Below are 17,228 nucleotides of genomic sequence, written 5' to 3'. Positions count from 1 at the left end.
TTGCCTTCACCCACCGGCCCACAGGCCGGGCTGGCTGGGCAAGAGGCAGGGCGGCTTGAAGTGTTCCACAGTAAAAGAAGAAAAGAAAACCTCAGATGACAATTCACACTGGCTTGACTTTGTTGACCAGGTGTCTCTGCCTGTGGATCTGAACTCCGTGGGGGTCCAGACCTGGGCTATCATGTGGGTGCTGGGCGAGCAAGGGATGGACTGGCAGCTCTGCAGCCCCATCGCTGGCGTACCAGAAGGGCGTGGGCGCCCACCCATCCCGGGACTCTGGCCACGGGGAGGCAAATCCCAAAGAAAGGCAAGGCCAAAGGATGCTCAGACTACCACACAACTGCACTCATCTGACACAGTAGCAAAGTAATGCTCAAAATTCTCCAAGCCAGGCTTCAGCAGTACGTGAACCGTGAACTACCTGATCTTCAAGCTGGTTTTAGAAAAGGCAGAGGAACCAGAGATCAAATTGCCAACATCCTCTGGATCATGGAAAAAGCAAGAGAGTTCCAGAAAAACATCTATTTCTGCTTTATTGACTATGCCAAAGCCTTTGACTGTGTGGATCACAATAAACTTTGGAAAACTCTGAAAGAGATGGGAATACCAGACCACCTGACCTGCCTCTTGAGAAACCTATATGCAGGTCAGGAAGCAACAGTTAGAACTGGACATGGAACAACAGACTGGTTCCAAATAGGAAAAGCAGTACGTCAAGGCTGTATATTGTCACCCTGCTTATTTAACGTATATGCAGAGTACCTCATGAGAAACACTGGGCTAGAAGAAGCACAAGCTAGAATCAAGATTGCTGGGAGAAATATCAGTAACTTCAGCTATGCAGATGACACCACCCTTATGGCAGAAAGGGAAGAGAAACTAAAAAGCCTCTTGATGAAAGTGAAAGAGGAGAGTGAAAAAGTTGGCTTAAAGCTCAACATTCAGCAAACTAAGATCATGGCATCTGGTCCCATCACTTCATGGCAAATAGATGGGGAAACAGTGGAAACTGTCAGATGCCAAGGTCCAGCCCCAGCTGATCCAGGGTATTCGAAGGAGAGACGGCCTAGGCGACTATTTATATGCTAATTAGAGATATAAAGAATAATAGAATGAGGATAGCTCAGTAGGAAAATTCAGTGGAGAAAAGAGGCTGAGTAGCTTGGTTTACGCGGGAGACCAATAAAACTTCAAGACAAGAAGTTTGCACCACTTACGTAGGCCGCAGGCGCCCTCTCGAATAGCGGAAGGTGCCTCACCCTAGACACCTTCTCGAGTGGGTCTTAGAAGCCCAGGCATAATTAGTAAGCGTGGTGGGTTCCGCGCTCCAGATGGAGACTCAGCTGGAAGTTAAAGGGAAGAATGACATGGGGAGACCAAGCATTGGTGAGCAAGGCCCGTAGCTTTATTTTTAACAGGGGCTTTTATACCCTAAGTTACACATAGAGGATAATAGGGGATGCAAAGTCAGCAGTCTTTGATTCTTATCAAAAACCAGGGTTTCTTTCCTGCAAATTTATCATATACAAATGGTTTAGGTGATTTACATCATCTTGTGGCCAGAAGGCCTACTAACATTTTATGACTCTTGACAAGGACTTGTCAACAAAGACTTATCTTCTCTAAGAGTAATTATTTTAAGGTTTAGCGCCATCTTCCAAAGATAAAATTGCATTCCTATAGGGCGGATGTGTAATGGGTTTACAACAAAGGAAAGAATTTATTACCTTAAGGGTCTAAAGTTACTAACACCAAGGCCACTACTTATTTTTTCTACATACCCACTATTAATTAATACACATTCAAGGATACAATTCAGGGGATGTGAAAACTTGGCAACAAGCATTGGCTCATCAATGAAATCCTTTACTAGTTTATTCTGACAGTTTCTAACTCTCTGAGAGGTTCTAAGCTATTTGAATATCTTAAGCTTCCCGTGCCTCTCGAGGCTGGGAGACTGTAAACAATCGTATGCATAGCTGTAGGAGTCCCGGTAAACTTGTCAGGCGAGTTAGAGAGCCATCTGAGGGGTTTGGATTTAAACACTCCTAATTGCCCAGGAACTTTATTAATTGGAGCTGTAAGTTAACTCTTTGACAGAGAGAGCGAGATGGTGGTAGGGGACAGCCCCCAGTAAAGTCAGAGGTGAGAGCACAAAGCAATAAAGTAGGCAGACTCTGGTTCTTTTGGGGGTAGATGCTCGAGAATATCCGGGCGGACTCCTGAGGCTCGATCCCGCCTTTGCGTATGCTAAGCCTCCTTCCTCATGACCTTTGTCACGAGTGGAATGCCTCACCGGCTCCCAGCAGTCAGACTAATTTTAGGGGGCTCCAAAATGACTGCAGATGGTGACTGCAGCCATTAAATTAAAAGACGCTTATTCCTTGGAAGGAAAGTTATGAGCAACCTAGACAGCATATTAAAAAGCAGAGACATTACTTTGCCAAAAAGGTCCCTCTAGTCAAGGCTATGGTTTTTCCAGTGGTCATGTATGGATATGAGAGTTGGACTGTGAAGAAAGCTGAGCTCCGAAGAATTGATGCTTTTGAACTGTGGTGTTGGAGAAGACTCTTCAGAGTCCCTTGGACTGCAAGGAGATCCAACCAATCCATCCTAAAGGAGATCAGTCCTGGGTGTTCTTTGGAAGGACTGATGCTGAGGCTAAAACTCCAGTCCTTTGGCCACCTCATGCGAAGAGTTGACTCATTGGAAAACACCCTGATGCTGGGAGGGATTGGGGTCAGGAGGAGAAGGGAACGACAGAGGATGAGATGGCTGGATGGCATCACCGACTCGATGGACATGAGTTTGGGTAAACTCGGGAGCTGGTGATGGACAGGGAGGCCTGGCGTGCTGCGATTCATGTGATCGAAAAGAGTCGAACATGACCGAGAGACTGAACTGAACTGAACTGACGTGGCCATGGCCAGGACAGTCCTGAGCACTCGGCGGGTTTTCTCCTCGGTTCCTCTACCAAAACCCTGGAGACAACTCACGGAGAAACAGCACAGACAAGCTCGGGGGCGGCTGCAAGAGGTCCCACCCCCGGGAGCGTGACCAAGGCACCCGGGACCCCAGCCGAGTGCCGGCGGACGCGGGCAGTTCCAATGCTGGCCGCGCGGGGGCACCACCGGCCCGTCCCGAGAGCCCGATCCCAACGTGCCTTGCGTTTCCGTCGCGGCCTTGGAGGCGGGACTTCCGGCCCGCGGCGACGTAAGGAAGCGTGTGCGTGGAGGCTGAGGGGCCGGGTCCCAGTGCAGGTGAGGAGCGGGCAGGGGAGGGCCGGGAGGAGGAGCGACCCGGGAGAGCCCGGGGGCGGCGGGGGAGGAGCGGCGAGAGGCGGCATGCCGGCCGGCTGGGGAGCGGGGTACGCGCAGGGCCTTGTTATCGCCCGGGCCCCGTCGGGGGCGCGCGGGTCGGGCGGCCGGACTACGCCGCCCGTCCTGGAAGCCTCGTTCCCGCTGCCTGCGAGCTGGGGGCGTTCCGGGTGGCGGCGGCGGCCCTGTTTGCCGCTCTGGAGGCCCCCGATCGCCTGCACCGGGGGGGCGTTGCGGGGCGGCCACGGGTGGGAAGGGGCTTCTCCTGGGTGTTTTGGCCCCTAAGTCTGAGCCTGTGTTTCCCTGGCGTTCCCGCTGCCGCCGGTTTATTCTCCCACTTGTTTATTAGACGTCCCAGACTGTTGTTTCCAAAGGAAAAGAGGTACCTGTTCCTTTCTCAGAGGCTTGTTCAGGCTCAGTCCCGAAAGCCAGGTGTTGTGCTGGGGCTTCAGCAGGCCCTGCCCTCCCGGAGGGGGCTTCCACCCAAGGCTGTGGACCCTGCCCCCCGGTGGGTGTGTATTTTATTTGGTGCCCGATGCCCTCTGTGTCCAGCTCTGTGCTGGGGGGCGAGCGGATGCACCTCGGGGTTATGGACCTCGTCCTTGTCCTCTAGTGACTTTGCCACCACACTTTGCTTTTGATGCATTGGGTTTTGTGGTGGGAAGACAGACCGGGCAGCTGGGCGGTGTTGCTATCCATCACTGCCCTCCCGCAACCCCTGCCCCGGTGCTGGCTGCAGCCTCAGCGTGGCTGACAAGGCAAAGAGCAGGAGCTCACAGGGCCCTGGGGGTGCCAGGTAGGCCCAAGGCTCCCCAGAGATACCGTCGTCACGCCTGGGCTTCTCGGAGCCCGGTGCCTGCTCTGGTCAGGCTTCTGCCGTCCCCCGCAGGGCCGAGCGTCTGAGGGGCAGGTGGGGTTCCCGCGTGCTCTGGGTTTCTGACATCTCAGGATGTGTTGCAGGCGGGGCTGTCATGGATGTGGATGCTGAGAGAGAGAGGATCTCCAGGGAGATCCAGCAGCTGGAGAGGATCTTGGATCCCTGCTGCTCGAGCGTCAGCATGGACGTCTCAGAGTCCAGTCTCAACTCGGATTCAGATGCAGGTCAGCACCCACACTCCTTGGTCAGAGCGGCCGTGTCTGCCCTTGGACCACGGTCAGCCACAGTGCGTCACACCGCTGGGTCTTTAGTCCGCTGGCCAGCATCACCATGCTCTCTCATCAGCCCCTGGCCCTGCGGGCATGCATGAGCACCCTGCCTCTTGGGGCCGCAGGCTGTCCTGGGAGGGGGGCCCTGCTCTCCTTCTCAGGATCGGAAGGCTGCTGGCCTCAGCCCCCCGGCTTGAACAGTCTGCCACCGCTGAGACCCCTTGGATCTCTTCCTGGTGCTCAGGCAGCTGCCCTCTGTCGGAGGCCCCCGCTGCCAGGGCTCCCCTTCTGCCCACCCCATGTGCTCCCCTGGGCCCCGAGCACCCCTCCCGGCAGCTCTGGCCTGAGGTCTGCCTGCACAGACCGAGCCATCCAGGGCCCAGCCTCCCATCCCTCAGGCTCAGGGGCGGCCCTAAGGCTGAGCCTGTCACGGTTCCCAGCTACATGGGCCTTCTCTCACCTGATCCTGGGCCTCTGTGCGTGGCCCCCCTCCCCGCTCTGACCAGCTCCAGTTCCCCAAGGACAGAGCTGTCTCGCGTGAAGCCTGCCCTGGCTGTCCCTACAGTTCCTGTTTGCTCCATGCCTGGGGAAGCCCCACGTTAGGCTGACATCTTGTCTTTCTGGCTCATCCTACCCTCAGCCCAGTGCCCACTGCACACAGAGGGCTGTGCTCAGCCCCCCGGGCATAGGCGGGGGGTGGGGGAGGTCCACGCAGCGTGCATCCCACCCCAGGCCTCTTGTCCCCTGTGGACCTCCTCGCTTCAGCGCCCCGCCCCCCGCCGCCCCCCAGTCTGTGGCTGCACTGGCCGGTTGGTTTCAGCACCTGTGGGGTGCATCACCAGCTGCTGCGTCCAGCGCTGGGCACCGACACCGTGTGCTTGCATTCCTGCAGATTCGCTGCCCGACGAGGACTTGGACTCGGACGCTGCTGGCCCACTGCTCTCGGTAACCTGCGGCCTGAGGTGGCCGTGCTCGCTAAAGTGGACACACCACCCTTCCAGTGGGTCTGGGGAGGGGGTGCTTGGAACTCACCTTGGCTCTTCTGCATTATTAAAGTCTCACGGATGTTGTCAGTCAAGAGAGAAGGGGTGTCATCAGAAGTACACACGTCCCTAGAGATAATCGTCATCACAGCTGGGCGTTCACTCCTCTCGCCTTCTCTTAGCTCCTGCCGGCCGCACTGACCTCAGCCAGACATGACTCGGGGGAGGCTGAGCGTGCTGCCTGGTCCTGCCCCGTAGTCACCGCTCCATGCGTCGGGGGCAGTGGCAGCCCCGGTCGGTGCGCGCGCGCTGGAGCCGAGAGCAGCAGCTGGGAGCAGAGGGAGCGCTCGGGCCTGCCGCTCCGTGCCTGCCATCTGTGTATCTTGTGATTTTCTGTTAGTTTGGGAAATTTTTATAATTGCTTTTTGTTTTTCCACTAAGTCGATAGACATGGATTTGCTTCCTCTTTGTAGTAGCTGGGTGGTGCCCTGATACGGACTTACTGTAGTTCCGCAGCCTTCAGACGCGCCACCTTGAGGTGGCTGTTTGGCTCAGCTTGGTTTCAGTCTTGCCGGCGCCGTGGGGCCCACGTTCCCACTCCCTGCGTCTGCCAGCAAACCTGTTGTACAGCGAGTCTGAGTTTCTCGGGAGTTTTTACTGTCGACGGTGAAAATTGCTCATTTCCTCATTCTCTCACCTGAGGTGTATTCTTAGAGATGGCATATGAATCGGCTTTGTTTTTTAATTATTTTCTTTCTTTGTTTAAATTTATTCATTTTTAATTGAAAGGTAATTGTTTTACAATATCGCGTTGGTTCCCATCACACATCAGCGTGTATCAGCCATACATATCAGCCATACACATGAGCCTCCCTCCCACCTCCCGTCTAAATTGGACCGTTGTAAACTAGGAGACGTGTCCGGGCGCTGTGTGGTCCACGGTCAGGGTGGCGTGTCACCGGCCCAGCGGCCAGACCGCAGCTCACCTGCAGCCCTGCGTGTGCGCGTGTCTCCCTCACCTGCAGTTCCCCACTTGTCTCCAGGAGGAAGAGAGGTGGGGTGAAGCCAGCAACGACGAGGACGACCCCAAGGAGAAGGCGCTCCCTGAAGACCCGGAGACCTGCCTGCAGCTGAACATGGTCTACCAAGAGGTGGTCCGGGAGAAGCTGGCAGAGGTCAGCCTGCTGCTGGCCCAGAACCGGGAGCAGCAGGTCAGGCGGGCCTGGCCCGGGAGGCGCTGCTGCCCGGCCCCGGGGCACCGGGCCCTGGGTCCTGTCCTCCAGGGGAGCCGCTGCTGGCCGACCCACCAGCGGCCCTGTGTGTCTGCTGCAGGAGGAAGTCATGGGCGACCTTGTGGGCGTCAAGGGCCCCAAGGTGAAGGACGACAGGAACCCGCCCCCAAACCTGTACCTCGGACACTTCATGAAGCCCTACTTCAGGGACAGGGTCACGGGAGTGGTGAGTGGCCCGCGCGCTGCTCGCGTCCCCGCGACCTGCCGTGGGCATCGGGACTTCCTCAAATTCTCAGGAGCGTGTTCCCCGGCCTTGCTGAACTGAAGCCCTGCCAGCCCCAGGAGGGAGCGGCAGGCCTGTGTCCTTGGGAGGGAGCAGGTGGCTTCGGCCCACGGACAGGCGGCGCTGAGTCCTCCCCGCGGGGGCAGCCCCCTGGCCCTGCTGCAGGTGGTGTCCAGAGCCGCTCCCCAGGCCGTGCTCTAGGGCCGGGCGTCCACGCACACTGGGGGCCAGGGTCCTGAGTCCCGGCGGAGAGCATGCTTGGCTCTGCCCACAGAGTGATCCGCCTGCCATTCTCCGACAGGGGCCTCCTGCCAACGAGGACACGCGGGAGAAGGCTGCCCAGGGCATCAAGGCTTTCACGGAGCTCCTGGTGACCAAGTGTACGAGCCCCGCCCCAGGAGTCCGCCCTGACCGCTGGCCTGGCCCACCTGAGGGCCTGCCCTTCCCCACTGAGTGGGGTCACGGGGTTGGTTTGTGAGGGAGAGACCGGGCCTCCCCGGGCTCGCTCTGTGCTCTCCCACCTCATCCCTGCTCCGGGGTGTGTGCTGGGGGCGAGTCCCGGGCGGCCTCCCGCACGGTCACTTCCTTGCCACGGGCTGGACAGGGTGGGCTGGGGGGTCGTTGCTGACAGGGTGTGACCCTGAGTTACCCCGTCCGCATCCTCATCTCTCTGCAGGGAAGACCTGGGAAAAGGTCCTGCTCAGGAAGTCGGTGGTGAGCGACCGCCTGCAGCGGCTGCTCCAGCCCAAGTTGCTCAAGTGAGTGCGGAGGCTCCCTGCCCTGGGGCGAGGCCCGGGCGGGCTGGCGGCTCCGTGGCCAGAGGCCTTGCGCGCGTCCTCTGAGGCAGCAGGAGCAGCACAGCCCCTGGCCTCTCCCTTGGGGGCGGGTGTGAGGGCCAGCCCGTCCTCCGTGAGCCGTCGGCCTGGATTGGGCTGCGCTGAGAAAGAGAACTGTTGGCAAGACGGGCGTCCCACATGTGCTGACGGGGTGGGATCTCCTGACCACGCTGCAGCACCTGGGGTCAGGCCAGCGGTCCCTAGGGCCGCCTCCCGGCTCGAGTGGGTCCGGGCTTGTTTTGGGGCAGTGGGGTCACGCCTCGGGTCCTGCTCGGCTTGTCCTGGAGGTGGTTGTCTCTGAGGGTCAGCACGTTTGGAGATCGGACGACGTGCCGGGTGCCAGTCGTGTCTCCTGTGTGAGCACCGCCGTGTGCACTGCCCGCGTGCCCGTCACAACAGCTGCACACAGGGCTGCGGCTTTCTCTCTGGGTGTTTGGTGGGGAGGGTCAGCCTTTGGAGCCTGTGCTCCCCACAGCCGTGCCGCGTGGCGTGCTGGCAGGAGACCAGCCCCGCGGGTGCCTGCCCAGATCCGTGGAAACACCAGGCCAGCTGGCCGCGGGCACAGCATCGCCGTCGGTCCCACAGGCGCCTTTCCCTGCCTTTCAGGCTGGAGTACTTGCAACAGAAGCAGAGCAGGGCCACAAGCGAGCTGGAGAAGCAGATCCTGGAGAAGCAGGCCAGGGAAGCGGAGAAGGAGGTGCAGGACATCAAGTGAGTGGTCCTGCCGGGGCGGGCATGGTCTGTGGGGAGCTGAGGGCTGGCATGACCCCGTGCCCCCGCCCTCTCTGCAGTCAGCTCCCGGAGGAGGCCTTGCTGGGCGACAGGCTGGACAGCCACGACTGGGACAAGATCTCCAACGTCAACGTGAGTCCCAGTGGCCAGGGTGGGGTCAGCACCGGTCATTGAGGCCACGACCTGCGTGGCCACTAGGCCTGCTGGGACTCCCTTTGGTCACACGCAGGTCCAGCAGCATGGATCGCTTTGGGGGCTTCCCCGCCGGCACTTCCCGGCAGCCTGGACAGAGACCCCACTCCCCGCGGCCCACTCCCACACAGACAGGTCTGTTTGTCTGTCTGCAGTTTGAGGGAGGCCGCAGCACGGAGGAGATCCGCAAGTTCTGGCAGAACCACGAGCACCCGAGCATTAACAAGCAGGAGTGGAGCGAACAGGAGGTGGCCCAGCTGAAGGCCGTCGCAGCCAAGCACGGCCACCTGGACTGGCAGAGTATCGCCGAGGAGCTGGGGGTGAGGGTCACGCTGCGTCCAGGGCCCGCCCTTGCAGCCGCCAGAGGGTCTGCTCGGGCCACTCGGGAGGGCAGCTGGAGGGTCTGCTCGGGCCACTCGGGAGGGCGGCTGGAGGGTCGGCTCGGGCCACTCAGGAGGGCGGCTGGAGGGGTTGGCTCGGGCCACTCGGGAGGGCGGCTGGAGGGTCTGCTCGGGCCACTCGGGAGGGCAGCTGGAGGGTCGGCTCGGGCCACTCGGGAGGGCAGCTGGAGGGTCTGCTCGGGTCACTCGGGAGGGCAGCTGGAGGGTCGGCTCGGGCCACTCAGGAGGGCGGCTGGAGGGGTCGGCTCGGGCCACTCGGGAGGGCAGCTGGAGGAGGTCAGAGGTTGCTTGGACCACACCACCTCCCACGGATGCCCTCCTGAGCAGCCTTGGTGTCCGCCTGCTTGGTCCCTTTCCCGAGCCTCACCTCCTGCTCTGGACCGTGCTCTGGTGGTCTGGGAAGACTCTTTACCTGGTTCCTTTGGGTTTTGTTCTTTCTCGTCTCCTAAGGCAGGGACTGAGTTCTCACTCACCTCTGTCTTTAATGAAGATGGTGTTTGAGGTCCAGTTTTCTGAGAACAGCGTGGTACAAAATGTCTCTTTTTTATCGGTTTTGGCGTGACTATGGTTTTCATTGCTGCTTTGGATCTTAAATTATGTAGAAGTATGTTGTATCATTTTTAAACAGTGAGGTTTCTTAGAAAGCCTTTTATTCTTCAGTTTGAATTTTATGGCAGTTTTAAAATTTATTCTCGTTTTATTTATTTTTTTGGCCACTTCACGTAGCATGCAGGATCTTAGCTCCCCAGCCAGGGGTCAGACCTGCGTCCTCTGCAGTGGAAGTGTGGAATCTTAACCACCAGACCCCCAAGGAAGTCCCTAAAATCTCCTCTTTTTAATTTCTCACTTTTGTGACCAAGTGCATGGTTACAGCAAACTCAGCTAAACTTAGCAAAGCCATTTAAAAACCAAAGTGCATCCTTTGTCCTGAATCTAGGAGTCTGTGAAAGCCTGTTAAGTAGAGTTTGTTACATCTGTGAATTGTGCTCTGAAATAGTTGTGTTCATGCGACTAGGCTGGAACCTGGCCTAACAGTGCAGACAAGTCCTTCTGCCTTGTGTCTCTGTCTTGCGATTGCATTTAGATGCTGTGCAACTTAGTACGCACTCTTTTACTTACTTGGTAAATGATGCTCTAAAAAGTCATTTTATGCCCTGAGTCCTAATGACTGGACCACCAGAGAGTTCTTCCCTTGTCTCTACTTCCTCAGTCTGTCTCTTTTATTATTCATTTGATACTGGCTGTGTTGGGTCTTCGTCACTGCGTGTGGGCTTTCTCGAGGTGCAGTGCGCGGGCTTCTCGTTGCAGCGGCTTCTCTTGCAGAGACGGGCTCTAGGGCACACGGGCATCAGTGGTGTGGCACACGGGCTTCATTGCTCCAAGGCATGTGGGATCTCCCCGGATCAGGGACCGAACCCATGTCTCCTGCATTGACAGGCGGATTCTTTATCACGGAGCCACCAGGGAAGCCCAGTATTTTTAAGACTGTGTTTTTGTTTTGTCTTGGCTGCACTGTGAGGCTTGTGGGATCTTAGTTCCCTGGCTAGGGATCGAACCCACGCTCCCTCCAGTGGAAGCGCGGCGTCTTAACCACCGGACCACCAGGGGATGCCCAAGGCTGGTTTTTTTTTTTTTTTTTAAAGCTGTTTTAGGTTCACAGCAAAGCCTGAGAGGAAGGCACAGGGCTTACTCACACACCCTTTGCCTCCACATGGACACAGCCTCCCCTGTTATGAGCATCACTCACAAGACGGAGATTTTTTTTTTTCTTTTTTACCAGAGATAGATCTACGCTGACTCGTCGTGGTTCTCATCGATACGCATTTAAGGTTCCTGCATGTCTTTTCGTGGCTTGATGGTTCTCTTCTTGTTCATGCCGATTAACATTCCATTGTCTAGATGGGCGAGAGTTTTCCATTAACCTACTGAAGGGCATCCTGGGTGCGCTTACAAGACTTGTCAATTATGGGTAAAACTGCCAGTAACACCCACATGCAGGTTTCTGGGTGGAGGGACGTTTTCCTCCCTTTGGATAAATACCTGGGAGCACAGCCGCTGGGCCACGCGGTGCGGACGCGCTCAGCTTATGAGAAAGCAGCTGGCTGTCTCCCACAGCGGCTGCGCCGCCCCGCGTCCCCCTCATCTGGTGCGTAAGGGTTCTGCATCTCGGCTGCTTTTGCAGCGTCTTGGGTTAACCTGCGTCTTCCTGGACGACTGTCCAGGGGGCACTTGTCCCCACGCACCTATCTGCCTTCCGTATGTCGCCCTTGGTGCGGCGTCTCCTGAGGTCTTGGCCTGACTTTTGGTCAAGCTGTTCACGTTCTGATGCTAAGTCATACGTGTGCTCTGTGTGACTCAGGTAACCGTCCGTATCACATGTGCCTTTTGCAGTTATCTTCTCCCAGTCTGGGACTTGTCTTCTGATTCTCTTGCCATTGTCTTTTTAACTTCGGTGAAGTCCAGCTTAGGAATTCTTCATTTTACAGATCCTGCTTTTGATGTCTCAAAAGACATCGCCAACCCCTGTGCTCTGTAACCAGAGAGCTTTCTCTGGGAGAGAAGACACGTCACGTCACCGCAGGGGGCTCGTGGAAAACCGCTTTTCCACAGATGAGTGAGGGGGAGGACATGCACAGAAATGTTTACAGTGGGCCCCGGGGGTCTGTGAGCTCAGCTGGAAGCTGGGGGGCCTTTACCTCGGAGCTCTCCCTGAGAGGGCGTCCCTGGACACAGGCGCCACCCCAGGGACTCTCCAGCACCACCCTGACACGTGCATCTCTCAGCCACCCCTGAGGGGGGCTTCAGAGGGGGTGCCTAAGGGCCGCGGCCCGGCCTGTAGTGCAGGACGCTTCGCCGCAGTCCTGGCCAAGCAGAGGCCTCCCTTGGGAATTTGTGCTTGCGGTGATTTTGGTGTCACATCAGGGAGGCGACGTTTGTGGGCACACTTCGATGAGCTGATGTCAAGGGCCCTCTTCAGTGGCCCTGGGCCTTCTGTCGGGGTGCCCTCCGCCAGTGCCCCAGGGCGGCCTGGTCAGCCCCTGCCCCGCTCTGGCCCTGCAGACGCACCGCAGCGCCTTCCAGTGCCTGCAGAGGTACCAGCAGCACAACCCGGCCCTGAAGCGCAGGGAGTGGACGGAGGAGGAGGACCGCATGCTCACGCGGCTCGTGCAGGCCATGCGCGTCGGCAGCCACATCCCCTACCGGAGGAGTGAGTCCCACACCTGCCGGGCAGGGCCCTGGTCCACTTGGGGGGGCGGGGGCGGTGCTGTGACGTCCGGGCCACCTGCGGTCAGTTCTCTGTGGTCAGCGTGGCTCCTCTCTGGGGGACCCAGGAAGCACGGCGCCAACCAGCCCCCTCTGTCCGCAGTTGTCTACTACATGGAGGGGCGGGACTCCATGCAGCTCATCTACCGCTGGACCAAGAGCCTGGACCCCAGCCTGAGGAAGGGGCTCTGGGCCCCAGAGGAGGACGCGGTGTGTCTGGGGCCTGGGGCCTGGAGTTCGGGCTGGACTGGGCTGGGCAGGTTGTGACCGGCTCTGCTCCTGTCTCCTTGCAGAAGTTGCTTCAAGCAGTTGCCAAGTATGGGGAGCAGGATTGGTTTAAAATCCGGGAAGAGGTGCCAGGTAGGAGCGATGCCCAGTGCCGAGATCGGTGAGTGGGACAGCTCTGGGCAGAGGAAGGCTTGCTGGGGTTGCTTCCAGGTGGGCCACCAGGTGGGTAGGGAGACTGGCCCAGGGTGGCCTGCTGGCGTGGGAAGAGGGTGTGGCCTTGGGGGCAGGGAGGATGCGGATGGACCCGCTCAGGAAGCAGGGTCGCTTCTTTTTGAAGCCAGACGTGTGCACGGGCTCCACTGGACATCCTTTGAGATCCCCTGGTGGCAGTTTCCCTGAGTTTTTTTTTAAGCAGTATTATTCATAATTCACGTAGAAACCATTCATTTAAAGTAGATAGTTCTGTAGGTTTGGGTGTATTTCTTGAGCCGTGTAGCCATCATCACAATTCTAGAACATTTTGATCACCCCACAAAAGAAACACTATTCCCTACAGAAAAAAAAAAAAAAAAAAATTCAAGAATGGACCAAAGAGACTTCCCTGGCGGTCCGGTGGGTAAGACTATGCTCCCAATGCCGAGGGCCCGGGTCCCTTCCCTGGCCAGGGAGCTTGATCCTACGGACCACAACTGAGACCCAGCGCAGCCAAATAAAGAAATAAATACTTAGGGGAAAACAAGGCACAATGGGCTTGAACGCACGTTTCTCCAAAAGACGCATAAACGGCCTTGAGCACGTGAAGAGCGCCGGCGTGGTCATTACGGAAATACAGGTCAGCGCCACCGCAGGGTGCCGCTTCACGCACTTCAAGATGGCGCATGTTTTATAAAAATGGGAAATAAGTGTCGGAGGGGATGCAGAGAAATCAGAACCCTTGTACACTCTTGGTGGGATTGAAACAGGGCAGCCGCTGTGGAAAAGAGTTCAGGGATTCCTAAAAAGATAAACGGAGAATTACTGTATTATCTTGGAGAAGGAACTGGCAACCCACTCCAGTATTCTTGCCTGGAGAATCCCACGGACAGAGGAGCCTGACGGGCTGCAGTCCATGGGGTCACGCAGAGTCAGGCACGACTGAAGCGACTTAGCACAGCATGTTGTCTAGCAATTCCACCCTGTACCCAAAAAATGGAAATCAGGGACTCAGACATTGTCCACCCCTGTTCATAGCAGCGCTGGGCACAGCAACCAAAAGGTGGAAACGAGCCACGTGTCCATCAGCAGATGAGCAGATAAACAGGCGCGATGCTGACGCTGCACGGACACTGAGCGGGGCTCTCGCGCGTGCCGCGCCGGGACTGAAGCTCGGAGGCCGCGTGTCCGCGTGGCTGTGCGTGCTCGCTCTTCTCAGCGGTGCCTACGAGTGAAGTCACAGGGTCATGTGGGGATTCGGTTTAACCTTCCGAGGAGTGACCATTTTCCAGAGTGGCTGCACCACCTTCAGGGCATCCCCACCAGCAGAGTAGGAGGGTCTCCGCGTCCTCGCCGGCTCACACTTCATTTTCGATTCAAGCCACCCTAGCGGTGTGAGGCGGGATCTCTGCACTTCCGGTCTGCTTTTCCCAAAGGGTGTTGATGTCGAGCGCCTTTCTCGTGTGTTATTTGGCCATTTCTGTGTCTTCTCTGGAGAAATAGCTATTTCTGTCCTTTGCCCATTTTTAAACTTGAGTTATGAGGGTGCTTGGTATATTCCAGGAACAAGTCTCAGCAGACACATGATCTGCGGACCCCCTCTTCTAATCTCTGGGTTGTCTTTCACTTTCTTGAAGGTGACCTTTGAAACACAGAAGTCTGTAACTTCGTGCAAGTCCAGCGTGCCTGTGCTTTCCTTCTGGTGCCTGTGCTCTGGGTGTCATGGCTTAGAAATGAGTGCAGGCGCCAGGACAGCGGCAGGACAGCGGCAGGAGCGCGTTCGCTTCTAAAGTCCCTTTGTTTTTATGTCGCCTTCAGATACCTCAGAAGGTTACATTTCAGCTTGAAAAAGGGACGATGGAATTCCAAAGAAGTGAAGAAGTTAATTGAATTGATAGAAAAATACGGCGTTGGTAAGCCCGGACTCCCGTGTTTGCGTACCGTTCACTCACGTGGTGGTGGTAACGTTTGCCCGTGTCATGAAGTGACCCTGCGTCTGGTGACCGCCCGTCCCGCACACGGTCACCATAACTTACTGACCGCGTTCCCCACGTGGTGTGTCACATGCCGGGGCTGATGTAATTCTGTAATCGGAGGTCTTGCCTCTTAGTGCCCGGCGCTTGCGCTGTCCCCTGCCCGCCCTGCCCCGTGGCAGCTGCCCGCCCTGCCCCATGGCACCTGCCCACCCTGCTCCGTGGCAGCTGCCCACTGCTGCTCCATGCGCCCACTTTCTGCTTGTTTGGTGTGCTCTGTTTTTCGTATTCCACGTGCAACTGAGGTCATACTTTCTCTGTCTGACTTACTTCACTGGGCATCACACATTCTAGATCCATCCATGTTGTTGCAAATGGGAAGATTTTTTTTTCTTTCATGACTGAGGAATATTTCATTGTGTATATGCGGAATATATGTACTTATTTTTCTTCGTCCATTCATCTACCAGTGGACACTTAAGTTGCTTCCATGTATTATTGTAAATAATACTGTTGTGGACGTTGGTATATTAACTCCTCTTCAAATGTTTTGGAAAAGTCACGCAGTCATCTGGTCCTGGACTGTTGTTTGTTTATAGAGTTTTATTATTATTATTATTGATTCAGTTTTCTTCCTGGTAATCAGTCTGTTCATAGATTTTATTTCTTCCTGACTCAGTCTTCAGCTCAGTTCAGTTCAGTCGCTCAGTCGTGTCCGACTCTTTGTGACCCCATGAATCGCAGCACGCCAGGCCTCCCCTGTCCATCACTAACTCCCGGACTTCACTTAGACTCACGTCCTTCGAGTCAGTGATGCCATCCAGCCATCTCATCCTCTGTCATCCCCTTCTCCTCCTGCCCCCAATCCCTCCCAGCATCAGAGTCTTTTCCAATGAGTCAATTCTTCACATGAGGTGGCCAAAGTACTGGAGTTTCAGCTTTAGCATCATTCCTTCCAAAGAAATCCCAGGGCTGATCTCCAGAATGGACTGGTTGGATCTCCTTGCAGTCCAAGGGACTCTCAAGAGTCTTCTCCAACACCACAGTTCAAAAGCATCAATTCTTCGGCACTCAGCCTTCTTCACAGTTCAACTCTCACATCCATACATGACCACAGGAAAAACCATAGCCTTGACTAGACGGACCTTTGTTGGCAAAGTAATGTCTCTGCTTTTTAATATGCTGTCTAGGTTGGTCATAACTTTTCCTTCCAAGGAGTAAGCGTCTTTTAATTTCATGGCTGCAGTCACCATCAGCAGTGATTTTGGAGCCCCAAAAATAAAGTCTGACACTGTTTCCACTGTTTCCCCATCTATTTCCCATGAAGTAATGGGACCGGATGCCATGATCTTCGTTTTCTGAATGTTGAGTTTTAAGCCAACTTTTTCACTCTCCTCTTTCACTTTCATCAAGAGGCTTTTTAGTTCCTCTTCACTTTCTGCCATAAGGGTGGTGTCATCTGCATATCTGAGGTTATTAATATTTCTCCCGACAATCTTGATTCCAGCTTGTGTTTCTACTCAGTCTTAGGTGAGTACTTTTCTAGGCGTTTATCCATTTCATCTGGATTGTCTAGTTTTTTTTGGAAATACAGTGTTTTGTAATGATCTTACCTTGCTATTTAGTCACTCAGTTGTGTCCAACTCTCTGCGACCCCATGGACTGTAGCCCACCAGGCTCCTCCGTCCATGGGATTCTCCAGGCAAGAATACTGGAGTGGGTTAGCACTTCCTTCAGGGGATCTTCTTGACCCCTCGGATTGATCCCACCTCTCCTGTGTTGCAGGCGGGTTCTTTACCGCTGAGCCACCCAGGAAGCTCATGATGGTCTTACACGAGCCTTCACATTTCTGTGGTGGTAACTTCTTTCCATTTCTGACTTTAGTGATTTGGGCCTTCTCTTTTTCTTGATGAGTCTGGCTAAAGATTTATCAATTTCGTTTATCTTTTCAAAGAAGCAGCGCTTAGTTTCATTGAGTTTTTTTAATCTCTAAAGTCACTTTTTGTATCTGCTTTGGCCGTGCTGGGTCCCCGCTGCTGCGTGGGCTCCTCTAGCTGCAGCAAGCGGGGTCCCCGCTGCTGCGTGGGCTCTCCTCTAGCTGCAGCAAGCGGGGTCCCCGCTGCTGCGTGGGCTCTCCTCTAGCTGCAGCAAGCGGGGTCCCCACTGCTGTGTAGGCTCTCCTTTAGCTGTGGCGAGTGGGATCCCCACTGCTGCGTGGGCTCTCCTTTAGCTGTGGCGAGTGGGGATCCCCACTGCCACGTGGGCTCTTCTAGCTGCGGTGAGCGGGGCGTCCCAGGTCGCCGTGCGCAGGCCTGTCGCTGGGGTGGCTTCTCTTGCCGTGGGGCACGGGCCTCAGTAGCTGCGGTGCGTGGCCTCAGAAGTTACAGCTCCCAGGCTCTGGAGCACAGGCTCCGCAGTTGTGGCACGCAGGCTCCGTGGCACACGGGGT

The 17,228-nt window shown here is 56.2% G+C and overlaps 1 protein-coding gene across 6 annotated transcripts in view; it reads left to right on the top strand.

Annotated features, from left to right (window-relative positions):
• Nucleotides 1-3,167: 3,167 nt before the first annotated feature.
• SNAPC4 (small nuclear RNA activating complex polypeptide 4) overlaps nucleotides 3,168-17,228 on the top strand; it is a 25,095-nt gene continuing 11,034 nt past the window's right edge. For all 6 annotated transcript variants that reach the window (XM_061434057.1, XM_061434060.1, XM_061434059.1 and 3 more), the window contains exons 1-14: nucleotides 3,168-3,260; nucleotides 4,278-4,418; nucleotides 5,356-5,408; nucleotides 6,490-6,657; nucleotides 6,779-6,904; nucleotides 7,263-7,341; nucleotides 7,638-7,719; nucleotides 8,404-8,508; nucleotides 8,589-8,661; nucleotides 8,877-9,041; nucleotides 12,183-12,330; nucleotides 12,490-12,596; nucleotides 12,680-12,774; nucleotides 14,625-14,719. In XM_061434057.1, coding sequence (XP_061290041.1) covers nucleotides 4,289-4,418; nucleotides 5,356-5,408; nucleotides 6,490-6,657; nucleotides 6,779-6,904; nucleotides 7,263-7,341; nucleotides 7,638-7,719; nucleotides 8,404-8,508; nucleotides 8,589-8,661; nucleotides 8,877-9,041; nucleotides 12,183-12,330; nucleotides 12,490-12,596; nucleotides 12,680-12,774; nucleotides 14,625-14,719 — 1,426 coding nt within the window. In that variant the 5' untranslated portion in view covers nucleotides 3,168-3,260; nucleotides 4,278-4,288. The remainder of the gene's footprint in view (nucleotides 3,261-4,277; nucleotides 4,419-5,355; nucleotides 5,409-6,489; nucleotides 6,658-6,778; nucleotides 6,905-7,262; nucleotides 7,342-7,637; nucleotides 7,720-8,403; nucleotides 8,509-8,588; nucleotides 8,662-8,876; nucleotides 9,042-12,182; nucleotides 12,331-12,489; nucleotides 12,597-12,679; nucleotides 12,775-14,624; nucleotides 14,720-17,228) is intronic.

Source organism: Bos javanicus, chromosome 11, assembly GCF_032452875.1.
Source record: "Bos javanicus breed banteng chromosome 11, ARS-OSU_banteng_1.0, whole genome shotgun sequence".
Classification (NCBI taxonomy): domain Eukaryota; kingdom Metazoa; phylum Chordata; class Mammalia; order Artiodactyla; family Bovidae; genus Bos; species Bos javanicus.
The sequence above is the reverse complement of the archived record's forward strand: the minus strand, read 5'-3'. Positions and strand labels throughout refer to the sequence as shown.